Source organism: Schistocerca americana, unplaced genomic scaffold, assembly GCF_021461395.2.
Source record: "Schistocerca americana isolate TAMUIC-IGC-003095 unplaced genomic scaffold, iqSchAmer2.1 HiC_scaffold_89, whole genome shotgun sequence".
Taxonomy (NCBI): Eukaryota; Metazoa; Arthropoda; class Insecta; order Orthoptera; family Acrididae; genus Schistocerca; species Schistocerca americana.
This window is the reverse complement of record NW_025726664.1, coordinates 729,300-752,111: the sequence shown is the minus strand read 5'-3', so window position 1 is coordinate 752,111 and position 22,812 is coordinate 729,300. Positions and strand designations below refer to the sequence as shown.

The 22,812-nt window shown below is 41.2% G+C and overlaps 1 protein-coding gene across 1 annotated transcript in view; it reads right to left on the bottom strand.

Annotated features, from left to right (window-relative positions):
• Positions 1 to 16,113: 16,113 nt before the first annotated feature.
• LOC124592030 (molybdenum cofactor biosynthesis protein 1-like) overlaps positions 16,114 to 22,812 on the bottom strand; it is a 49,288-nt gene continuing 42,589 nt past the window's right edge. Inside the window, exon 4 of the mRNA XM_047131789.1 lies at positions 16,114 to 16,169. Coding sequence (XP_046987745.1) covers positions 16,114 to 16,169 — 56 coding nt within the window. The remainder of the gene's footprint in view (positions 16,170 to 22,812) is intronic.

Genomic DNA, 22,812 nt, shown 5'->3' with positions numbered 1-22,812 from the left:
GGTCCAACGGATACAGTAAAGCTGGAATAGTGAATCGGAATCAAATACTCTTTCCCTAGGAGACGCTCAAATCACAAACTCTTAGAAGATTCGCTCTTCTTGTACTTAAGTCGGCATTGTGTCTTTTGTATTCAATCACGGTGCAATTTCTGTGTTTCATGGTCAATGTGAAAGTCCAAGGGATACAGTAAGCCTGCATTGGTGCATTGGAATCTAATACTGGTCTCCCAGCAGCCGTACATGGCAGAAAGTCTTTGAAGATTCACTCGTCTTGTACTTAAATCATTGAGCCTCTTGTATTCAATCCCGATGCATTTTCTGTGCATCATGGTCAATGTGAGGGTCCAAGGGATTCAGTAACCCTGCACTGGTGTATGGGAATCTAAAACTGGTCTCCCAGGAGCCACTCAAAACACATACAATTGGAAGATTCACACTTCTTGTACTTAAGTCGGCATTGTGCTTTATCTATTCAATCCCAATGCAATTTATGTGTTTCATGGTAAACGCGAAAGTCGAAGGGATACAGTAAACCAGCACTGGTGCATCGAAATCTAATACTGGTCACCAAGGAGGCGCTCAAAGCACAAACTCTTAGAAGATTCACTATTCTTGTATTTAAGTCGGCTTTGTGACTTTTGTATTCGATCCCGATGCATTTTCAGTGTTTCATGGTCAATGTTAGGGTCCAAGGGATTCACTAAACCTGCACTGGTGCATCGGAATCTAATACTGGACCCCAGGAGCCGCTCAAAGCACAAACTCTTAGAAGATTCAATCTTCTTGTACTTAAGTCGGCATTGTGCATTTTGTATTCAACCCAAATGCAATTTCTGTGTCTCATGGTCAATGTGAAGGTCCAAGGGATTCCGTTAACCTGCACTGGTGCATCGGAATGTAATACTGGTCTCCCAGGAGCCGCTCAAAGCGCAAACTCTTAGAAGATTCACTCTTCTTGTACTTAAGTCGGCATTGAGCCTTTTGTATTCAATCCTGATGCAATTTCGGTGCATCATGGGCAATGTGAAGGTCCAAGGGATTCAGTAAACCTGCACTGATGCATGGGAATCAAATACAGGTCTCCCAGAAGTGTCTCAAAGAAGAAACACTTGGAAGATTCACACTACTTGGACTTAAGTCGGCAATGTGCCTTACGTATTCAATCCCGATACAATTTCTGTGTTTCATGGTCAACGCGAAAGTCGAATGGATACAGTAAACCAGCACTGGTGCATCGAAATCTAATACTGGTCTGCCAGGAGCCGCTCAAAGCAGAAACTTTTAGAAGTTTCAATCTTCTTGTACTTAAATCGGCTTTGTGCCTTTTGTTTTCAATCCCAATGCATTTTCTGTGTTTCATGGGCACTGTGAAGGTCCAAGGGATACAGTAAATCTGCACTGGTGCATTGGAATCTAATACTGGTCTGTAAGGAGCCGCTCAAAGCACAAACTCTTAGAAGATTCACACTTCTTGTACTTAAGTCGGCATTGTGCATATTGTATTCAATCCCGATTCAATTTCTGTGTTTCATGGTCAATGTGAATGTCCAACGAATGCTTTAAACCAGCACTTGTGCTTCGGAATTTAGATCGGGTCTCCCAGTAGCAGCTCAAACCACAAACTCTGAGAAGATTCACTCTTCTTGTACTTAAGTCGGCATTGTGCCTTTTGTATTCAATCCCGATGCATTTTCAGTGCTTCATGGTTAATGTGAAGGTCCAAGGTATACAGTAACATGCACTGGTGAATTGGAATCTAATACTTGCCCCCCAGGGGCCGCTCAAAGCACAAACACTTAGAAGATTAACTACAATTGTAGATAAGTCGGCATTGTGCCATTGGTATTCAATCGCGATGCAATTTCTGTGTTTCATGCCCAATGTGAAGGTCCAAGACATTCAGTAATCCTGCACTGGTGCATCGGAATCTAATACTGGTCTACCAGGACAAACTCAAAGCACAAACTCTTAGACAATTCACTCTTCATGTACTTAAGTCGGCATTGTGCCTTTTGTATTCAATCCTGATACATTTTCTGTGTTTCATGGTCAATGTGAAGGTCCAAGGTGTACTGTATAGCTGCACAGGTGCATCGGAATCTAATACTTTACCCATCAGGAATCGCTCAAAGCACAAATTCTTAGAAGATTCGCTCATCTTGTACACAAGGTGGCATAGAGCCTATTGTATTCAATCCCGATGAAATTTCTGTGTTTCATGGTCAATGTGAAAGTCAAAGGGATACAGTAAACCTGCACTGGTGCATCGGAATTTAATACTGGTCTCCCAGGAGTCGCTTAAAGTAGAAACTCTTTCAAGATTCACTCTTCTTGTACATAAGTCGGCATTGTGCATTTTGTATTCAATCCCGATGTAGTTTCTGTGTTTCATGGTCAATGTGAAGGTCCAAGGGATTCAGTAAACCTGCACTGGTGCATCGGAATCTAGTCCTGGTCTCCCAGGAGACGCTCAAAGCACAAACTCATAGCAGATTCACTCTTCTTGTACTTAAGTCGGCATTGTGCCTTTGTATGCAATCCCGATTCAATTTCTGTGTTTCATGGTCATTGTGAAGGTCCAAAGGATACAGTAAACCTACACTGGTGCATCGGAATGTAATACTGGTCTCTCAGGAGCCGCACAAAGCACAAACTCTTGAAACATTCACTCTTCTTGCACTTAAGTCGGCATTTTGCCTTTGGATTTCAATCTCGATGCAATTTCTGTGTTTCATGATCAATGTGAAGTTCCAAGGTATACAGTAACCCTCGATTGGTGCATTGGAATCTAATACTGGTCTCCCAGGAGCCGCTCAAAGCACAAACTCTTAGAAGATTCACTCTTCTTGTACTTAAGTCGGCATTGTGCCTTTGTATGCAATCCCGATTCAATTTCTGTGTTTCATGGTCAATGTGAGGGTCCAACGGATTCAGTAAACCTGCACTGGTGCATCGGAATCTAATACTGGTCTCCCAGGAGCCGCTCAAATCAGATACTCTTAGAAGATTAACTGTTATTGTAATTAATGCGGCATTGTGTCTTTTGTATTCAATCGCGGTGCAATTTCTGTGTTTCATGGTCAATGTGAAGGTCCAGGGGAGACAGTAAGCCTGCATTGGTGCATCGGAATCTAATACTGGTCTCTCAGCAGCCGTACATGGCAGAAACTCTTAGAAGATTCACTCTACTCCTACTTAAATCATTGAGCGTTTTGTATTCAATCCCGATGCAATTTCTGTGTTTCATGGTAAACGCAAAAGTCGAAGGGATACAGTAAACCAGCACTGGTGCATAGGAATCTAATACTGGTCACCAAGGAGCCGCTCAAAGCACAAACTCTTAGAAGATTCACTATACTTGTATTTAAGTCGTCATTGTGACTTTTGTATTCAATCCCGATGCATTTGCAGTGTTTCATGGTCAATGTTAGGGTCCAAGGGATTCACCAAACCTGCACTGGTGCATCGGAATCTAATACTGGACCAAAGGAGATGCTCAAAGCACAAACTCTTAGAAGATTCACTCTCCTTGTACTTAAGTCGGCATTGTGCCTTTTGTTTTCAATCCCGACGCAATTTCTGTGTTTCATGTTCAATTTGAAGGTCCAAGGAGTTCAATAAACCTGCACTGGTGCATCGGAATCTAATACTGGTCTCCCAGCAGCTGCTCAAAGCACAAACTCGTAGAAGATTCTCTCTTCTTGTATTTAAGTCGGCATTCTGCATTTTGTATTCAATCCCGATGCACTATCTGTGTTTCATGCTCAATGTGAAAGTCCAAGGGATTTAGTTAACCCACACTGGTGCATCAGAATCTAATACTGGTCTCCCACGAGCCGCTCAAAGCAGAAACTCTTAGAAGTTTCAGTATTCTTGTAGTTAAGTCAGCATTGTGCCTTTTGTATTCAATCCTGATCCAATTTCTGTGTTTTTTGGTCAATGTGAAGGTCCAAGGTATACAGAAACATGCACTGGTGCATAGGAATCTAATACTTGACCCCCAGGGGCCGCTCAAAGCACAAACTCTTATATGATTAACTCTAATTGTACTTAAAGCGGAATTATGCCTTTGGTATTCAATCGCGATGCATTATCTGTGTTTCATGCACAATGTGAAAGTCCAAGGGATTCAGTAAGCCTGCATTGGTGCATCGGAATCTAATACTGGTCTCCCAGTAGCTGAACATGGCAGAAACTCTTAGAAGATTCACTATTCTTGTACTTAAGTCGGCACTGAGCCTTTTGTATTCCATCCCGATGAAATTTCTGTGCATCATGGTCAATGTGAAGGTCCAAGGGATTCAGTAAACCTGCACTGGTATATGGGAACCTAATACAGGTCTCCCAGGAGCCACTCAAACCACAAACACTTGGAAGATTCACACTTCTTGTACTTAAATCGGCAGTGTGCCTTTTGTTTTCAATCCCAATGAATTTTCTGTGTTTCATGGGCACTGTGAAAGTCCAAGGGATACAGTAAATCTGCACTGGTGCATTGGAATCTAATACTGGTCTCCAAGGAGCCGCTCAAAGCACAAACTCTTAGAAGATTCACTCTTCATGTACTTAAGTCGGCTTTGTGCCTTTTGTATTCAATCCTGATGCATTTTCTGTGCTTCATGGTCAATTTGAAGGTCCAAGGTATACAGTAACATGCACTGGTGCATTGGAATCTAATACTTGCCCTACAGGGACCGCTCAAAGCACAAACACTTAGAAGATTAACTACAATTGTAGGTAAGTAGGCATTGTGCCATTGGCATTCAATCGCGATGCAATTTTTGTGTTTCATGCCCAATGTGAAGGTCCAAGACATTCAGTAAACCTGAACTGGTGCATCGGAATCTAATACTGGTATACCAGGACATATTCAAAGCACAATTTCTTAGACGATTCACTCTTCATGTACATAAGTCCGAATAGGCTTTTTGTATTCAATCCTAATGCATTTTCTGTGTTTCATGGTCAATGTGAATGTTTAAGCGCTACAGTAAAACAGCACTGGTGCAATGGAATCTAATACTCGTCTCCCAGGAGGCGCTCAAAGCACAACCTCTTAGAAGATTCACTATTCTTGTAGTTAAGTCGGCATTGTGCCTTTTGTATTCAATCCTGATCCAATTTCTGTGTTCCTCGGTCAATGTGAAGGTCCAAGGGATACAGTAAACCTGTATTGGTGCATCTAAATCTAATACTGGTCTCCCAGGAGCCGCTCAAAGCACAAACACTTAGAAGATTCACTCTTCTTGTACTTAAGTCGGCATTGTGCCTATTGTATTCAATCCCGATTCAATTCCTGTGTTTCATGGTCAATGAGAATGTCCAAGGAATGCTGCAAACCTGCACTTGTGCAACGGAATTTAATTCTGGTCTCCCTGGAGCAGCTCAAAACACAAACCCTGAGAAGATTCACTCTTCTTGTACTTAAGTGGGCATTGTGCATTTTGTATTCAATCCCGATGCATTTTCAGTGTCTCATGGTCAATGCGAAGGTCCAAGGTATACAGTAACCTGCACTGGTGCATCGGAATCTAATACTTGACCCCCAGGGTCCGCTCAAACACAAACTCTTAGAAGATTAACTCTAATTGTACTAAAGTCGGCATTGTGCCTTTGGTATTCAATCGCGATGCAATTTCTGTGTTTCATGCACAATGTGAAGGTCCGAGGGATACACTAAACCTGCATTGGTGCATCGGAATCAATAACTGGTCTCCCAGGAGCCGCTCAAACCACAAACGCTTAGAAGATTCACTGTTCTTGTACTTAAGTCGGCATTGTGCCTACTGTATTTCATCGCGATGCAATTTCAGCGTTTCATGGTCAATAGGAAGCTCCAAAGTATACAGTAAACCTGAACTGGTGCTTCGGAATCTTATACTGGTCTCGCAGGAGTTGCCCATAGCACAAATTCTTAGAAGATTCACTCTTCTTGTACTTAGGTCGGCATTAAGGATTTGGTATTCAATCCCCATGCGATTTCTGTTTTTCATGGTCACTGTGACAGTCGAAGGGATACAGTAAATCTGCACTGGTGCATCGGAAACTAATACTGGTCTCCCAGGAGCAGCTCAAAACACATGCTCTTAGCAGATTCACTCTTCTTGTACTTGAGTCGGCATTGTGCCTTTTGTATTCAATCCCGATGCATTTTCTGTGTTTCATGGTCAATGTGAAGGTCCAAGGTATACTGTAAACCTGCACTGGTGCACTGGAATCTAACACTGGTCTCCCAGGAGTCGCTTAAAGCAGAAACTCTTAGAAGATTCACTCTTCTTGTACTTAAGTCGGCATTGTGCATTTTGTATTGAATCCCGATGCATTTTCAGTGTCTCATGGTCAATGAGAAGGTCCAAGGAATGCTGCAAACCTGCACTTGTGCATCGGAATTTAATTCTTGTCTCCCAGGAGCAGCTCAAAACACAAGTTCTTGGAAGATTCACTCTTCTTGTACCTAAGTCTGCATTGTGCCTTTTGTATTCAATCCCGATGTTTTTCTGTGTTTCATGGTCAATGTGAAGGTCCAAGGTGTACCGTAAACCTGCACTGGCGCATTGGAATCTGACACTGGTCTCCCAAGAGTCGCTTAAAGCAGAAACTCTTAGAAGATTCACTTTTCTTGTACTTAAGTCTGCATTGTGATTTTTGTATTCAATGCCGATGTAGTTTCTGTCTCTCATGGTCAATGTGAAGGTCTAAGGGATTCATTAAACCTGCACTGGTGCATCGGAATCTAATACTGGTCTCCCAGGAGCCGCTCAAATCACCAACTCGTAGAAGATTCACTCTTCTTGTACTTAATACGGCATTGTGTCTTTTGTATCAAATCGCGGTGCAATTTCTGTGTTTTATGGTCAATATGAAGGTCCAAAAGATACTGTAAAGCTAGAATAGTGCATCGGATTCTAATACTGGTCTCCAGGGAGCCGCTCAAAGCACAAAGTCGTAAAAGATTCACTCTTCTTGTACTTAAGTCGGCATTGTGCATTTAGTATTCAATCCCAATGCAATTTCTGTGCTTCATAGTCAATGTGAGAGTCGGAGGGATACAGCAAACCTGCAGTGGTGCATTGTAATATAATACTGCTCTCCCAGGGAGCGCTCAAACCACAAACTCTTAGAAGATTCACTCTTCTTTTACTTAAGTCGGCATTGTGCCTTTTGTATTCAATCCCGATGTAATATACGTCTCTCAAGGTCAATGTGAAGGTCCAAGGGATAAAGTAAACCAGCACTGATGCATCGGAAACTAATACTGGTCTCCCAGGAGCCGCACAAAGCACAAACTCTTAAACCATTCTTTCTTCTTGCACTTAAGTCGGCATTTTGCCTCTTGAATTCAATCTCGATGCAATTTCTGTGATTCATGATCAATGTGAAGTTCCAAGGGATACAGTTAACCTCAATTGGTGCATTGGAATCTAATACTGGTCACCCAGGAGCCTTTCAAAGCACATACACTTGGAAGATTCACACTTCTTGTACTTAAGTCGGCATTGTGCCTTATGTATTCAATCCCGATGCAATTTCTGTGTTTCATGGTAAACGCGAAAGTCGAAGGGATACAGTAAACCATCACCGGTGCATAGGAATCTACTACTGTTCACCAAGGAGCCGTTCAAAGCACAAACTATTAGAAGATTCACTATTCTTGTACTTAAATCGGCATTGTGACTTTTGTATTCAATACCGATGCATTTTCAGTGTTTCATGGTCAATGTTAGGGTCCAAGGGATTCACTAAACCTGCACTGGTACATCGGAATCTAATACAGGACTCCAGGAGATTCTCAAAGCACAAACTCTTAGAAGCTTCACTCTTCTTGTACTAAAGGCGGCATTTTGCATTTTGTATTCAACCCCGATGCAATTTCTGTGCCTCATGGTCAATGCGAAGGTCCAAGGGATACAGTAAACCTGCATTGGTGCATCGGAATCTAATACTGGTCTCCCAGGAGCCGCTCATGCACAATCTCTTAGAAGATTCACTCTTCTTGCACTTTAGCCGGTATTGTGCCTTTTGTATTCAATCGCGATGCCATTTGCTCAAATTCATGATCAATGTGAGTGTTCAAGGGATACAGTTACCCTGAACTGGTGCATCGGAATCTAATCCTGGTCTACCAGTTGACGCTCAAAGCTCAAACTCTTAGATGATTCACTCTTCTTGTACTTAAGTCGGCATTGTGCCTTTTGTATTCAATCCCGATGCAATTTCTGTGTCTCATGGTCAATGTGAAGGTACAAGGGATACAGTAAACCTGCATTGGTGCATCGGAATCTAATACTGGTCCCCAAGGAGCCGCTCATACACAAAATCTTAGAAGAATCACTCTTCTTGTACTTATGTCGGCATTGTGTGTTTTGTATTCAATCCCGATGTAATTTCTATGTCTCATGATCAATGTGAAAGTCCAAGGGAATCGATAAACCTGCACTGGTGCTACGGAATCTAATACTGGACCCCCAGGAGCCGCTCAAATCACAAACTCTTAGAAGATTCACTCTTCTAGTACTTAAGTCGTCATTGTTCCATTTGAATTCAATCCCGATGCAATTTCTGTGTTTCATGGTCAATGTGAAAGTCGAAGGGATACAGTAAACCTGCATTGATGCATTGGAATCTAATTCTGGTCTGCCAGGAGCCGCTCAAAACTCAAATTCTTAGATGATTCACTCTTCTTGTACTTAAGAGGCATTAAGCCGTTTGTATTCAATCCCGATCCAATTTCTGTGTTACATGGTCAATGTGACAGTCCAAGGGATAGAGTAAACCTGCATTGGTGCAGCGGAATCTAATACTGGTCTCGCAGGAGACGCTTTAAGCACAACCTCTTAGGAGATTTACTCCTCTTGTACTTAAGTCGGCATTCGGTGTTTTGTATTCAATTATGATGCAATTTCTGTGTTTCATGGTCAATGTTAAGGTCCAAGGGACACAGTAAAACTGCACTGGTGCATCGGGATCCAATACTGGTCTCCCAGTAGTCGCTCAAAACTCATATTCTTAGATGATTCACTCTTCTTGTACTTATGTCGGCATTAAGCCTTTTGTATTCAATCCCGATGCAATTTCTGTGTTTCATGGTCAATGTGAAGGTCCAAGGTATACAGTATACCTGCACTGGAGCATCGGAATCTAATACTTTACCCATTAGGAGTCGCTCAAAGCACAAACTCTTAGAAGATTCACTCATCATGTACATAAGGCGGCGTAGAGCCTATCGTATTCAATGCAGATGAAATTTCTGTGTTTCGTGGTTAATGTGAAAGTCGAAAGGATACAGTAAACCTGCGCTGGTGCATCGGAATCTAATACTGGTCCCCCAGGAGCCGCTTAAATCACAAACTCTTAGAAGATTCATTCTTCTTGTACTTAATTCGGCATTGTGTCTTTTGTATTCAATTGCGGTGCAATTTCTGCGTTTCATGGTCAATATGAAGGTCAAACGGATACAGTAAACCTGAACTGGTGCATCGGAATGTAATACTGGTCTCCCAGGATACGCTCAAAGCAGAAACGCATGGAAGATACACTCTTCCTGTACTTAAGTCGGCATTGTTCCATTTCAATTCAATCCCGATGCATTTTCTGTGTATCATGGTCAATGTGAAAGTCGAAGGGATACAGTAAACCTGCATTGATGCATTGGAATCTAATACTGGTCTCCCAGGAGCCGCTCAAAACTCAAATTCCTAGATGATTTACTCTTCTTGTACTTAGGTCGGCATTAAGCCGTTTGTATTCAATCCCGATCCAATTTCTGTGTTACATGGTCAATGTGACAGTCCAAGGGATAGAGTAAACCTGCATTGGTGCAGCGGAATCTAATACTGGTCTCCCAGGAGACGCTCTAAGCACAACCACTTAGGAGATTCACTCCTCATGTACTTAAGTCGGCATTGGGTGTTTTGTATTCAATCCCGATGCAATTTCTGTGCATCCTGGCCATGTGAAGGTCCAAAGGATTCAGTAAACCTGCACTGGTGCATGGGAATCTAATACACGTATTACAGGAGCCACTCAAAGCACAAACATTTGGAAGATTCACTCCTCTTGTACTTAAGTCAGCATTGTGCCTTTTGTATTCAATCCTGATGCAATATCTGTGTTTCATGCACATTGTGAAGGTCCAAGACATTCAGTAAACCTGCACTGGTGCATCAGAATCTAATACTGGTCTCCCAGGAGCCGCTCAAAGAACAAACTCTCAGAAGATTCACTCCTCTTGTACTTAAATCGGCATTGTGCCTTTTGTATTCAATCCCGATCCAATTTCTGTGTGTCACGGTCAATGAGAAGGTCCAAGGGATACAGGAAACCTGCACTGCTGCATCGGAATCTAATACTGGTCTCCCAGGAGCCGCTCAAAGAACAAACTCTCAGAAGATTCACTCCTCTTGTACTTAAATCGGCATTGTGCCTTTTGTATTCAATCCCGATGCAATTTCTGTGTTTCATGATCAATGTGAGGGTCCAAAGGATTCAGTAAACCTGCACTGGTGAATCGGAGTCTATTACTGGTCTCCCGGGAGACGCTCAAACTACAAACTCATAGACGTTTCACTGTTTCTGTACTTAAGTCGTAAATGTGCCATTAGTATTCAATCCCAATGCAATTTCTGTGTTACACGGTCACTGTGAAAGTCCAAGGGATACAGTAATCCTGCACTGGTGCATTGGAATATAATACTGGTCTGCCACGAGCAGCTCAAAACACAAACTCTTAGAAGTTTCACTCTTCTTGTACTTAAGTCGTCATAGTGCCTATTCTATTCAATCCCGATCCAATTTTTGTGTTTCATGGTCAAAGTGAAGGTACAAGGCATACAGTAAACATGCACTGGTGCAACGGAATCTAATACTTTACCCCCAGGAGTCGCTCAAAGCACAAATTCTTAGAAGATTCACTCTTCTTGTACATAAGTCGGATTAGAGCCAATTGTATTCAATCACGATGGAATTTCGGAGTTTCATGGTCAATGTGAACGTCCAAGGGATTCTGCAGACCTGCACTGGTGCACCACAATCTAATACTGGTCTTCCATAATCTGTACAAAGCAGAAACTCTTAGAAGATTCACTCTTCTTGTACTTATGCCGGCATTGTGCCTTTTGTATTCAATCCTGATGCATTTCTGTTTCTCATGGTCAATGTGAAGGTCCAAGGGATTCAGCAAACCTGCACTGGTGAAACGGAATCTAATACTGGTCTCCCAGGAACCGCTCAAAGCACAAACTCTTAGAAGATTCACTCTTCTTGTATTTAAGTCGGCATTCTGCCTTTTGTATTCAGCCCCGATGCAATTTATGTGTTCCATGTCAATCTGAAAGTCCAATGGATACAGTAAACCTGCACTGGTGTGTCTGAATCTAATACTGGTCTCCCAGGAGCCACTCAAAGCACAAAATCTTAGAAGATTCACTCTTCTTGTACTTAAGTCGTCATAGTGCCTATTCTATTCAATCCCGATCCAATTTCTGTGTTTCATGGTCAATGTGAAGGTACAAGGGATACAGTAAACCTGCACTGGTTCGTCGGAATCTAATACTGGTCTCCCAGGAGCCGCTCAAAGCACAAATTCTTAGAAGATTCACTCGTCCTGTACTTAAGTTGGCATTGTGCCTTTTGTATTCAATCCCGATGCAATTTCTATGTATCATGGTCAATGTGAAGGTCCAACGGATTCAGTAAACCTACACTGGTGCATCGGATTCTAATCCTGGTCTCCCAGGAGCCGCTCAAAACACAAACTCTTAGAAGATTCACTCTTCTTGTACTTAAGTTGGCATTGTGTTATTTGTATTCAATCCCCACGCAGTTTGTGTGTTTCATGGTCAATGTTACGGTCCAAGGGATACAGTAAACCTGCACTGGTGCATCGGAATCTATTACTGGTCTCCCAGGAGCCGCTCAAATCACAAAGTCTTAGAAGATTCACTCTTCTTGTACTTAAGTCGGCATTGTGCCATTTTTATTCAATCACGATGCAATTTCTGTGTTTCATGGTCAATATGAAAGTCCAAGGGATACAGTAAACCTGCACTGGTGCATCGGAATCTAATACTGGTCTACCAGTTGACGCCCACATCACAAACTCTTAGATGATTCACTCTTCTTGTACTTAAGTCTGCATTGTGCCAATTGTATTCAATCCCGATGCAATTTCTGTGTTTCGTGGTCAATGTGAAAGACCAAGGGATACAGTAAACCTTCATTGGTGCATCGGAGTCTGATACTGGTCTCCCAGGAGAAACTCAAAGCACAAACTCTTAGAAGATTCACTCCTAATGTACTTAAGACGGCATTGTGCATTTTGTATTCAGTCCCGATCGAATTTCTGTGTTTCATGGTCAATGTGAAGGTATAAAGGATACAGTAAACCTGCACTGGTGCATCGGAATCTAATACTGGTCTCCCAGGAGCCGCTGGAAGCACAAACTCTTAGAAGATTCACTCTTCTTGTGCTTAACTTGGCATTGTGTGTTTTGTATTCAATCCCGATGCAATCTCTGTTTTTCACAGTCAATGTCCTGCAAAGTAGTGTTCCACGGCCTGCACAATCTAGAGAACATACTTGTCCGCCACTAATCCTGTGAGTGACCCAGGTGCAAGACCTGTCCCACAAATCCACCCACCACCTCCTACAGCAGTCCAGTCGCAGGCATCTCCCACCATATAAAAGGCACGATCATGTGCAAAAGCAACCTGTTAAAAATCAGCTATGCTGCAATTACCATACAATTTTCCATGTAGGGATGACAAGTAACCAACTGTTCACTCGCAGTAATGTCTAGCATCAAACTGTGGAAACCACAGACTTGACATTGCAGTTGCCAAGAGGCTGTACACCACTTCAACAACTGCTTCACTAGACATACCATTTGGATATTCCCTTCCAGTGCAAGTTTCTCTGAACTACACATTTGGAAATTGTCTCTCCAGCACATCTAGTGCCATCCACCTGACCTAAACCTCTGCTAATTTGTTTCCCACTGTATCACTTTACCTTTTCCCTTCTCTCTTCTGTACCCACCAATCTTTTCCCATTCAGACCATGTACTGTCTTCTCCAATCACTCTGCCCCCCCACCCCTAGCAGCTACTGCGGGTGTGTACATTTGGCTGTCTGTGTGGTTTCCAAACTAAACCATGTGCATTTTAGATATGTTAGATCCATATACTTTACCTGAAACTAATTCTCTGAGGTACTGAGACTACTGCTTCCTGGCTCAGGGTTTCTATTTTCAGCTAACACAGTAGTATTGTCTACAAACAAAAGTGTATGGGACAGGATATTTACCAGTGAATCATTCACACTGGACACCAAAAAGACTGTTGTGGGGCATGTAGACAACCCCTGAGATGGTGCACCAAGGCTGTGTGACTGCAGGAGCAGACAGCAAAAACTCTACACAAAAGATGGTCCAGCACGTCTCAGAGCTTACAGTCAAACATTATCAGGCAAGGTGTCCATATTATGCAAATTAATGTAGGATTAACAAGTGACAAATGCAGTTACCAAAGCAAATTAAATGATGAGCATGCCATCAGTATTATAGCTCTAAAGGAAATGCATTTAGGTGATAATTCAGCAGCTACATGCAAGATTACGCAATATAAAGCAATATCAATACTCCTCTCAATTGTTAGGTGCATCCACAATAAATGAAAAAAGAAACAGCTCTTGGATTATGCTGGCTTAAGCTGTCAGAAAATTAGTGATGTAGAAGTAATTAGGATAAAACTCAAAGGCCTGGTTATTACATCAGTCCACAAATCACCTAACGGAAAGTGTCTGACACTAGTCTTACACACAGCAACTAGACAGCACGTATATGTTTAAGATTTTAATTCCAAAACACAACCTGGAGATACATAAATAGAGACAAAAATAGAGAACCATTGTTCGAATGGATCAACACACAAGAAATTATCTAAGTTTGATGCCAAGGAATTTAAAAAGTTTTGGGCAGGCAGATGGAAACTGATACAAAACCTGACCCATCCATCTTTTCCACTGATGAGAACAAATTACCACTGAATCACTCAATAGTAGTACCTAAACATTTTTCAAGGAGTGTACATTGGCTCACAAAAGTTATCATTGGTGCTGAAATATCAGTTACAAAATACATTGATAAACCCTCATGGAAATTTGAAAAAGCTAACTCGATACAATACACCCAGGAAGTGGCGAGCAACCCACACTGGACACCTCAAAAGTCAGAACATTGGGAATTATTGTAGATGTAGCTAAATGGAATATCTGAAGGGAAGTAACAAAATAATGTGTACTAGGATGGGACAAACCTGCCCAAGTCCTCTACAAAGGATACCAAGTGTCTAAATAATGTTTTGATAACATTTTGTATTTAAAAATATGTGTGTGTATAAATTGTTCATGTTGATGTATATTTGACAATTTAAGAAATGGTCATGCTTAGGAACAATGTAAGAAATAGGTGTTATGTAAAAACCAGTGTGCTTTTGTTTGAAACGAAAATGGCTGTGGCGCACGGAAGAGGTGCGAAAGGCGAACTGGCGTGCTACCTTGAGCAAGTTCGGGAAGTAAGTCACACAGTCTGAAGGCAGCAGTGATTGAGGTAACTCCTTTGTGGAGCAGAAGCTTTGCCTGCAAATTTTCATAAAAATGCCTCGGTTGAAGACTGCAAACAGCTTACAGCATAGCTGCGAGTTGTTGAGCTACTGTATGTAAAACTAAATGAAGCCAAGAAGAGAAATTGAGCCCATACAGCAAGAAACTTGCAGGCCGTAGTGTGGGTAGTGTAGCCATCATAACTGTTCACCACACTCAAGCCTACAGCCACCAGATAAGATTTTTTTCTATTTTTACCTTTGTACAGCATGAACCATTAATTTAAAATGTGTTTTAATAATCATTCTTGAACTTTACGGAAACTGGCTCACCCTGTTATTTCATCCTAATCATACATCTGTATAGGGTTCCTTCCTGGTGTTTGATTAATCCGAGTGTCCTGTTTTACAGACTTATGAAGTGCCAAGTTAATATAAAGAGGCACCATTTAAATTGCTTTAGTGTAAATAATAAAAATGTTTTCTTAACTATTGTAAAGTGTTATGGTTTGCTTACATAAAATTCAATCAGAGTGAAGCCAAGTTACTAGAACCTGTTAGATGGCTACACAGAATTATTTCAAAGAATAATAGCTTTTGAATGTAAATTCCACCAAGAAAGAGGTTTTCTTTAAGTGAAATGTTCAGTTAAAAAGTGCGTGCTTTAGTGTCTAAGTATTTAAGTTTCTTGATTATGGAAAGTGCTTTTCTAAAGGTAGTCCCTCCCACCCCGGCTAATTTTTTTTACCTTCCTTGAAGTTATCTACTGGGCTTTTCTTTTTTAAAAACATAATGTATAAAGATGTAGCCCAAAATTGTTTAAGTGGGGTAATTTATTTGAAGAGCCAAACTAAACAGTAGCAAGAAAGTAGGCAAAATTCACATTTCTGCTTCTCCAATACTTCACTATTTCATTGCCAGGATAGGTTGGTGACCATTAAGTACATGTTTTAAACCACTAAATGAACTTGGAAATGAGTTTTCCTAGCTTCAGTATATTATTATTCATACTGTGTTCCTATCTAGCCACTGGGTAAGATCTTAGGAAAAGAAGTGAATAGTCCAATTTACTTATCCATTAGACGCAACACACGGTAAATCCTGTAAGAAGGATAACTCTATTGATTATCTTTTCCTGTAAACAGGACTATCCTTCGATAGTGTATTTTATTTTAAAACTAAACTAAATTTTAGTAAGAGGGTTATACGTGGCAACATAGAGACAGGGTTTCTGTTATTTACGTAAAAGCATACTAATATCATAATGGTAGTGTTATAAGGTCCTATTAATGTGTGGTCATGACATTTGTTAAATGTCTCACCACATTCCTATTGAAACTATTTACTCTTCTTGTAAATAACACCTATGACAATTTTATACAAATGTCCACTAAGACTTTGCTCGTCAACTTTCATTTAGGTAACAGCGATCTTTTAGATGTATTTAAATCAGTACTGTTAAGAAATACTGACTAGCTTTATTTTCAAGAATCTCAAGTTTAAGTTATACATACTGTTATCCTCCAATAAGAATCATTGGCCGATTCTTCATCTTTGACAGGTTCATCATGCCTGCAATGCAAAACATTATCTTTTGTATTAACAGATGAAATCCAACTTTTTAAATTTAATAAATGCTTATACAAACATAAAGTTTCTTCAAAAAATGTATTTATGACAACTTCCTGTCACAGATAATTTTCACTGAATGTTGCAACCCAGTTATAATGCTGATGAGAAGCAAATGTTGTTCTTTTCCCTCTCTTCCTTCACCATCTCCTGTTTTGTTCACCTTGACATATTTCTACCAAACAGACTACCCCAATGGATCCACTGCTTATATTTAACACACAGTAAATTCAGTGCAAATATTTCCTTAACACAGGATGTGCATTGACGAGCTTGAATTAATCAGAAAAATATAAACAGATACTAACCGTTCCACAGCTCTTACAAAATACTTGTATTAAGTAATCATCAAAGCTACTTTTTGTACAGCAAGAGGACTAAAAGTCAAAATGGTGCTACATGCTACAGGCAGTGCAATACAATTTATTTTACTCATTGCTACAGCAATAAATGTACTTATAAAAATATTCAGACTTAGACTATAATCAAATACAGAGAGAGAAAATATTCTAACTAAAGAGATATAGCAGCCATAGGCAGAAACAAATAAAAAAACTGATACTAATCTTAGCTTTGAGGACCAAAAGTTTCTTCATCTGGAAAACACAAAAAGAGAAATGAGACTGTTCAAGAATTAAGGATGAAAATTCAGGATCTTGAGTCAAGGAAGATGGACATGATGAAATTCAGTTGCGAAAGAGCAGCAGATGATCTAATTTTAAATGCTGAGAAATAAGATCTCTTCAAGAGGAGCCACCAAAAGGTCAAATAAGTGAAGAACAAGCTGAAAATACCGGTAAATGGGCTAAAATGGCGGCAAATAGATAAAGGAAACAGAAAGAAAGTGCTGAAGAACAGGCAACCAAACAACAACAACAACAACAACAACAACAATAACAGCACATTGTAGCAATATATAATAGCAGTCCCACAACATCTGGAGGAAGATTTTCCACTAACAGAGCAATAAATTCATGAAGCCATCAAATCTTCCAAAACTTCAGAGCAACAAATGAAGACTCCACTACAGCAAAATTATTGAAATAGTCAGAACACACAAATGATCTACAACTGCTGTTTGAGAACATTTGGAAAGCTGAAGAGGTTATGGAAAGCATTAATCCACAGCTATGAAAAAAAGGGGACACTCAAAATGTCAACGATGGCAGAGATGCCTCACTTCTGCCAGTGGTATACAAAATATTATCAAAAATTCTCTGGACAGAGTTGTAGAAACTTTAGACAAATAACTGGGAGAATCTCGAGGAGCTCTAGAAAGGGAAGACCCTGCACAGAGCAGATGTTTATTAGAAAATCGATAATCCTCCACAGACTGCTAATCACCAAACCTATAATAGTATCATGTATTTGTTTCAAGAAAACTTTTGATTTGGTAGGCAGAGAAATTATAGGTAAAATCATCAAAGAATTTTGTATTAAAGCAAACATAATCTTCAAAACACTAGCAAATAGGATGACTGAAGCTAAATTTATGGGAGAAGTATCTCAACCATTTGAAATAAAAACTGGTGTTAGACAAGGGGACAGTTTATCACCTTTACTGTAACACTGCATTCTAGAAAAAATAGAAAGTATCTGGAATTTGGAGAAAAAAAAATTACAAAATTGAACCAATAATTTTAGGACGAATAACAAATGGAATTAAGGTAAACTGCCTGGCTTCTGCAGATGATTCTGATATACTTTCAAAAAAATCTGACAGACAGTTATTGAAAGAAATCTTTTGGAAGAAATAGCAAAGAGAGCTGGTCCCAAAATTTCAGCCGAAAAAACAACATTGATGACAATTTCAAACAATGCATCAACATTCTTAGAAAAACAAAAATGTAAAATAGCATTAGTAAGTAAATTTAAATATATTGGACAAACTGTACAACAAAATGGACTAGAAGAATTAACAGTAGATGCAAGAGTCAGCAAACTGGAGAGAGCAAATCGTTTTACAAAGGATATTTACAACAAGAAATGTACAACTAAAAAAACAAAACTAAAACACTATCCCACAGTGGTATGACCAGGATGTTTATATGGATGAGGATGCCTAATGATGAACTATAAGCTGGACAGAACAGAGGTTCCTCAAAGGAGCATTATTAGAAAATAATGGTTGCAATACAAGCTACAGATGGCTGGAAAATGAGAAGTAATGAGGAGATCTACAAAAATTTTGAGAAAATATCAGAAGTAATGGCTAAAAGAAGATTAATCTTTTTTTAGAGACCTCTACTGAATGAGTAGTACTGGAAGAAGGACTCAATGATAGCATGGATTACAGAAATAAGAAAGAAACAACATCAAACAATCAGAAATAATAGAAAGAAACCTTTTTACAGATAAAATACTGAATTTAAAAGGATCATCACCTCTCCAAGATCAAAATTAATTTCATCCCTCTCAATAAGACCGTGAAAACCGGAAATAAAATTCATAAATATGATATTGCGAAGATCAAAATCAATCAAAACATATTGGAACAATGCCACCAGTAACTGACAGTTGAATCCCATAAATGGGCAGACATTGCCTCCGTGATCCAACAAGCAGCTAATACTACAATCCTGACAGCTAAAAAGAGGAATCATACATGGTGGAATGAGGTTTGTGGTGAGGTGGTGGCCCAAACAGCAAGTGCATGGAAAAAGTGGAATTCTACCAGGAGTCCTGATGATTTTGATGTATTCCATGAAGTTCGAAAATATGCAGCCAGAACTCTATGAAGGTCTAAGCAATTGCATGAGAAACAGCAGTTAGAATAGATCGATCAGCGTTTCCAGATAAACAATGTCAGAGACTTCTATCAGACGATCAAATCGAACTTGAAAGGATACCAAGCCCCTAGTTTTTGTTTTAGAGATGAAAATGGAAAGCTCAGTGTTGTGTACATAGTTCCGCATATTCAGCGCGTACACAAATTTCCCACTAGAGTGCGCCCCGCTAAGCAAAACAGCGCAGGCGCAGCGCTCGTCCATCTCCGCACTATGAGATGGCGCTGCCATAGAGACGGACCAAATTCTGCTTCCGCCGATCCGCGTATTAATACACTCCTGGAAATTGAAATAAGAACACCGTGAATTCATTGTCCCAGGAAGGGGAAACTTTATTGACACATTCCTAGGGTCAGATACATCACATGATCACACTGACAGAACCACAGGCACATAGACACAGGCAACAGAGCGTGCACAATGTCGGCACTAGTACAGTGTATATCCACCTTTCGCAGCAATGCAGGCTGCTATTCTCCCATGGAGACGATCGTAGAGATGCTGGATGTAGTCCTGTGGAACGGCTTGCCATGCCATTTCCACCTGGCGCCTCAGTTGGACCAGCGTTCGTGCTGGACGTGCAGACCGCGTGAGACGACGCTTCATCCAGTCCCAAACATGCTCAATGGGGGACAGATCCGGAGATCTTGCTGGCCAGGGTAGTTGACTTACACCTTCTAGAGCACGTTGGGTGGCACGGGATACATGCGGACGTGCATTGTCCTGTTGGAACAGCAAGTTCCCTTGCCGGTCTAGGAATGGTAGAACGATGGGTTCGATGACGGTTTGGATGTACCGTGCACTATTCAGTGTCCCCTCGACGATCACCAGTGGTGTACGGCCAGTGTAGGAGATCGCTCCCCACACCATGATGCCGGGTGTTGGCCCTGTGTGCCTCGGTCGTATGCAGTCCTGATTGTGGTGCTCACCTGCATGGCGCCAAACACGCATACGACCATCATTGGCACCAAGGCAGAAGCGACTCTCATCGCTGAAGATGACACGTCTCCATTCGTCCATCCATTCACGCCTGTCGCGATACCACTGGAGGCGGGCTGCACGATGTTGGGGCGTGAGCGGAAGACGGCCTAACGGTGTGCGGGACCGTAGCCCAGCTTCATGGAGACGGTTGCGAATGGTCCTCGCCGATACCCCAGGAGCAACAGTGTCCCTAATTTGCTGGGAAGTGGCGGTGCGGTCCCCTACGGCACTGCGTAGGATCCTACGGTCTTGGCGTGCATCCGTGCGTCGCTGCGGTCCGGTCCCAGGTCGACGGGCACGTGCTCCTTCCGCCGACCACTGGCGACAACATCGATGTACTGTGGAGACCTCACGCCCCACGTGTTGAGCAATTCGGCGGTACGTCCACCCGGCCTCCCGCGTGCCCACTATACGCCCTCGCTCAAAGTCCGTCAACTGCACATACGGTTCACGTCCACGCTGTCGCGACATGCTACCAGTGTTAAAGACTGCGATGGAGCTCCGTATGCCACGGCAAACTGGCTGACACTGACGGCGGCGGTGCACAAATGCTGCGCAGCTAGCGCCATTCGACGGCCAACACCGCGGTTCCTGGTGTGTCCGCTGTGCTGTGCGTGTGATCATTGCTTGTACAGCCCTCTCGCAGTGTCCGGAGCAAGTCTGGTGGAACTGACACACCGGTGTCAATGTGTTCTTTTTTCCATTTCCAGGAGTGTATGTAACGCAGCCAATGAGATTGCTGCTAACATAGAACATTTTCTCCTCGCGCATCACACTCGCGCAGTGATACATGAACGTGCGAGGTATTATAACGAGTGTAAAGACCTTCAATCAGTCAGTCTGCATTTGTCTGCACCAGTCTGTATGAGTCTGCATTAGTCTGTACCAGTCTGCATTAGTCTGTACCAGTCCGTCGAGTTCTACAATTGTCTGTACCAGTCCATAGTCAAGATTCAGTCTGCGCCTGATAAGATTACCATATTCCTGTACATAGCCATGAAGATAAATGTATAGACACTTTTGTCAAGTATCTGAGATATATGTGAGAATAAGATTAACGTACCAATCCCAAAGAACTTCAGATTGTCAACTGTAAATAGCATCCAGAACCAAGTTAAGTAATTTTTATATTTGTTATTATTTTAGTAAATGTGTGTGAAAATTAATCAAATTCTGTTTAAAGTTGGTCACCGTCAATCTGCTACTCTAAGCATGCAAGTGGCATTTCTATCATCTGACCGAATGGCAGAAGATAAACACACCATGATAAGACCACGAGACATATTGCTGACACTCGCTTACTTCGTTAGAGCAACAAGTCAAATAATCTGATGGTGTGTGTACTGAAGGTCTTACAGTATGCACACCACACTCGGCCTGACCAACAAAGAAAACTGCAAGATCATGTCTCGTTACTTTGAAAACCTACTTAATTGTGATGAACCGAAAGAAAGATTCCCTGCATGTGCCCCAATCCACAAACTACCCCTAATCTCCATCTAGTAAAGAGGAGACCAAAGAGATCATCAACAACTTTAAGAATAATAAGGCAACTGGAGAGGATTCAATAGTGGTGGAACTACTGAAGCTGGCAAATAATGAAACTCTAGATATACTAGTCCAACTTTTTGAGGAGATCTGGAGAGCTGGGATGATACCAACTGAACGGCAGTCAGCTTTAATCCATCGTCTACACAAAAAAGGTGATAAATAGAATGTCAATAACTATAGGGGTACCTCATTAGTATCTGTTCCATATAAGATTCTCTCCAAAGTGATACAGAATAGAATAGAAGGTCATTGTAACCAACTGATTGGGGACTATCAAGCTGGTTTCCGAAAGGGCGATTCTTGCGCAGAACAGATCTTTAGCCTGAAGAACATCATCAGGTCCAAAAAACTGGAAGAAATAACTATGTGGTCATGTTTGTTGATTTTCAAAAAGTATATGACTCCATCGACTGACAGGCATTAATGAATATTTTGGAAAAGTTTGGGATGGATAATACCTCAAGAAAGCTGATCAAATAAACTCTTACTAACACAGCGTCAAAAATTAAATTTATGGGTGAGGTATCTAAACCCTTTACAATCAGAACGGACATAAGACGAGGAGATGGACTATCCCTCTCCTTTTCAATTGTGTCTTGGAAAAGGTCACTCGAGAGTGGAGAAAGTTATTAGCCCAAGAAGAAACAAATGAAGAGTGGTTCAGACTTGGTCCTAAGAACAAAGGGGTGTGCATTGACTGCTTAGATTTTGCGGCTGACCTGGCCATTTTTGCTAACAACATAGAGTCAGCAGTCAACAAGATAAATAGGCTGTCAGAAATTGCTGAAAAAAGTTAGACTCCAGATCTCTATTCAAAAGACAAAATATATGACGAACATCTGTAACGGACCTGAATGGATGATAACCAACCTGGGAAAAAATCGGATGAATTAAGAATTTCAGGTATCTCGGTGAAGTCATCCACCAGGAGAATGGATTAAAAGAAGAAGCAATTGCCAGGATGAGGAAGTTAGACCAAGCATACCAACTGACAAAGAATACTTATAACAAAAAGTCTATGAGTATGTGGGCCAAGTTCCAACATTATAATACAGTTGTAAAACCTGAGGGCTTATAAGCATCCAAAACTTTGACCACGAATAGACAAGGTCAAGCTGAGCGGCTGGAAAAGCGTGAGTGTAGGATATTAAGGAAAATCCTAAGGTAATAGATGGGTCGATGGACAATGGCGAATGAGAGCAAATGAGGAATCGTGCAGCAAGACAGAACCTATCACAGCATCCATTACAAAGAAATGATTGTTATTT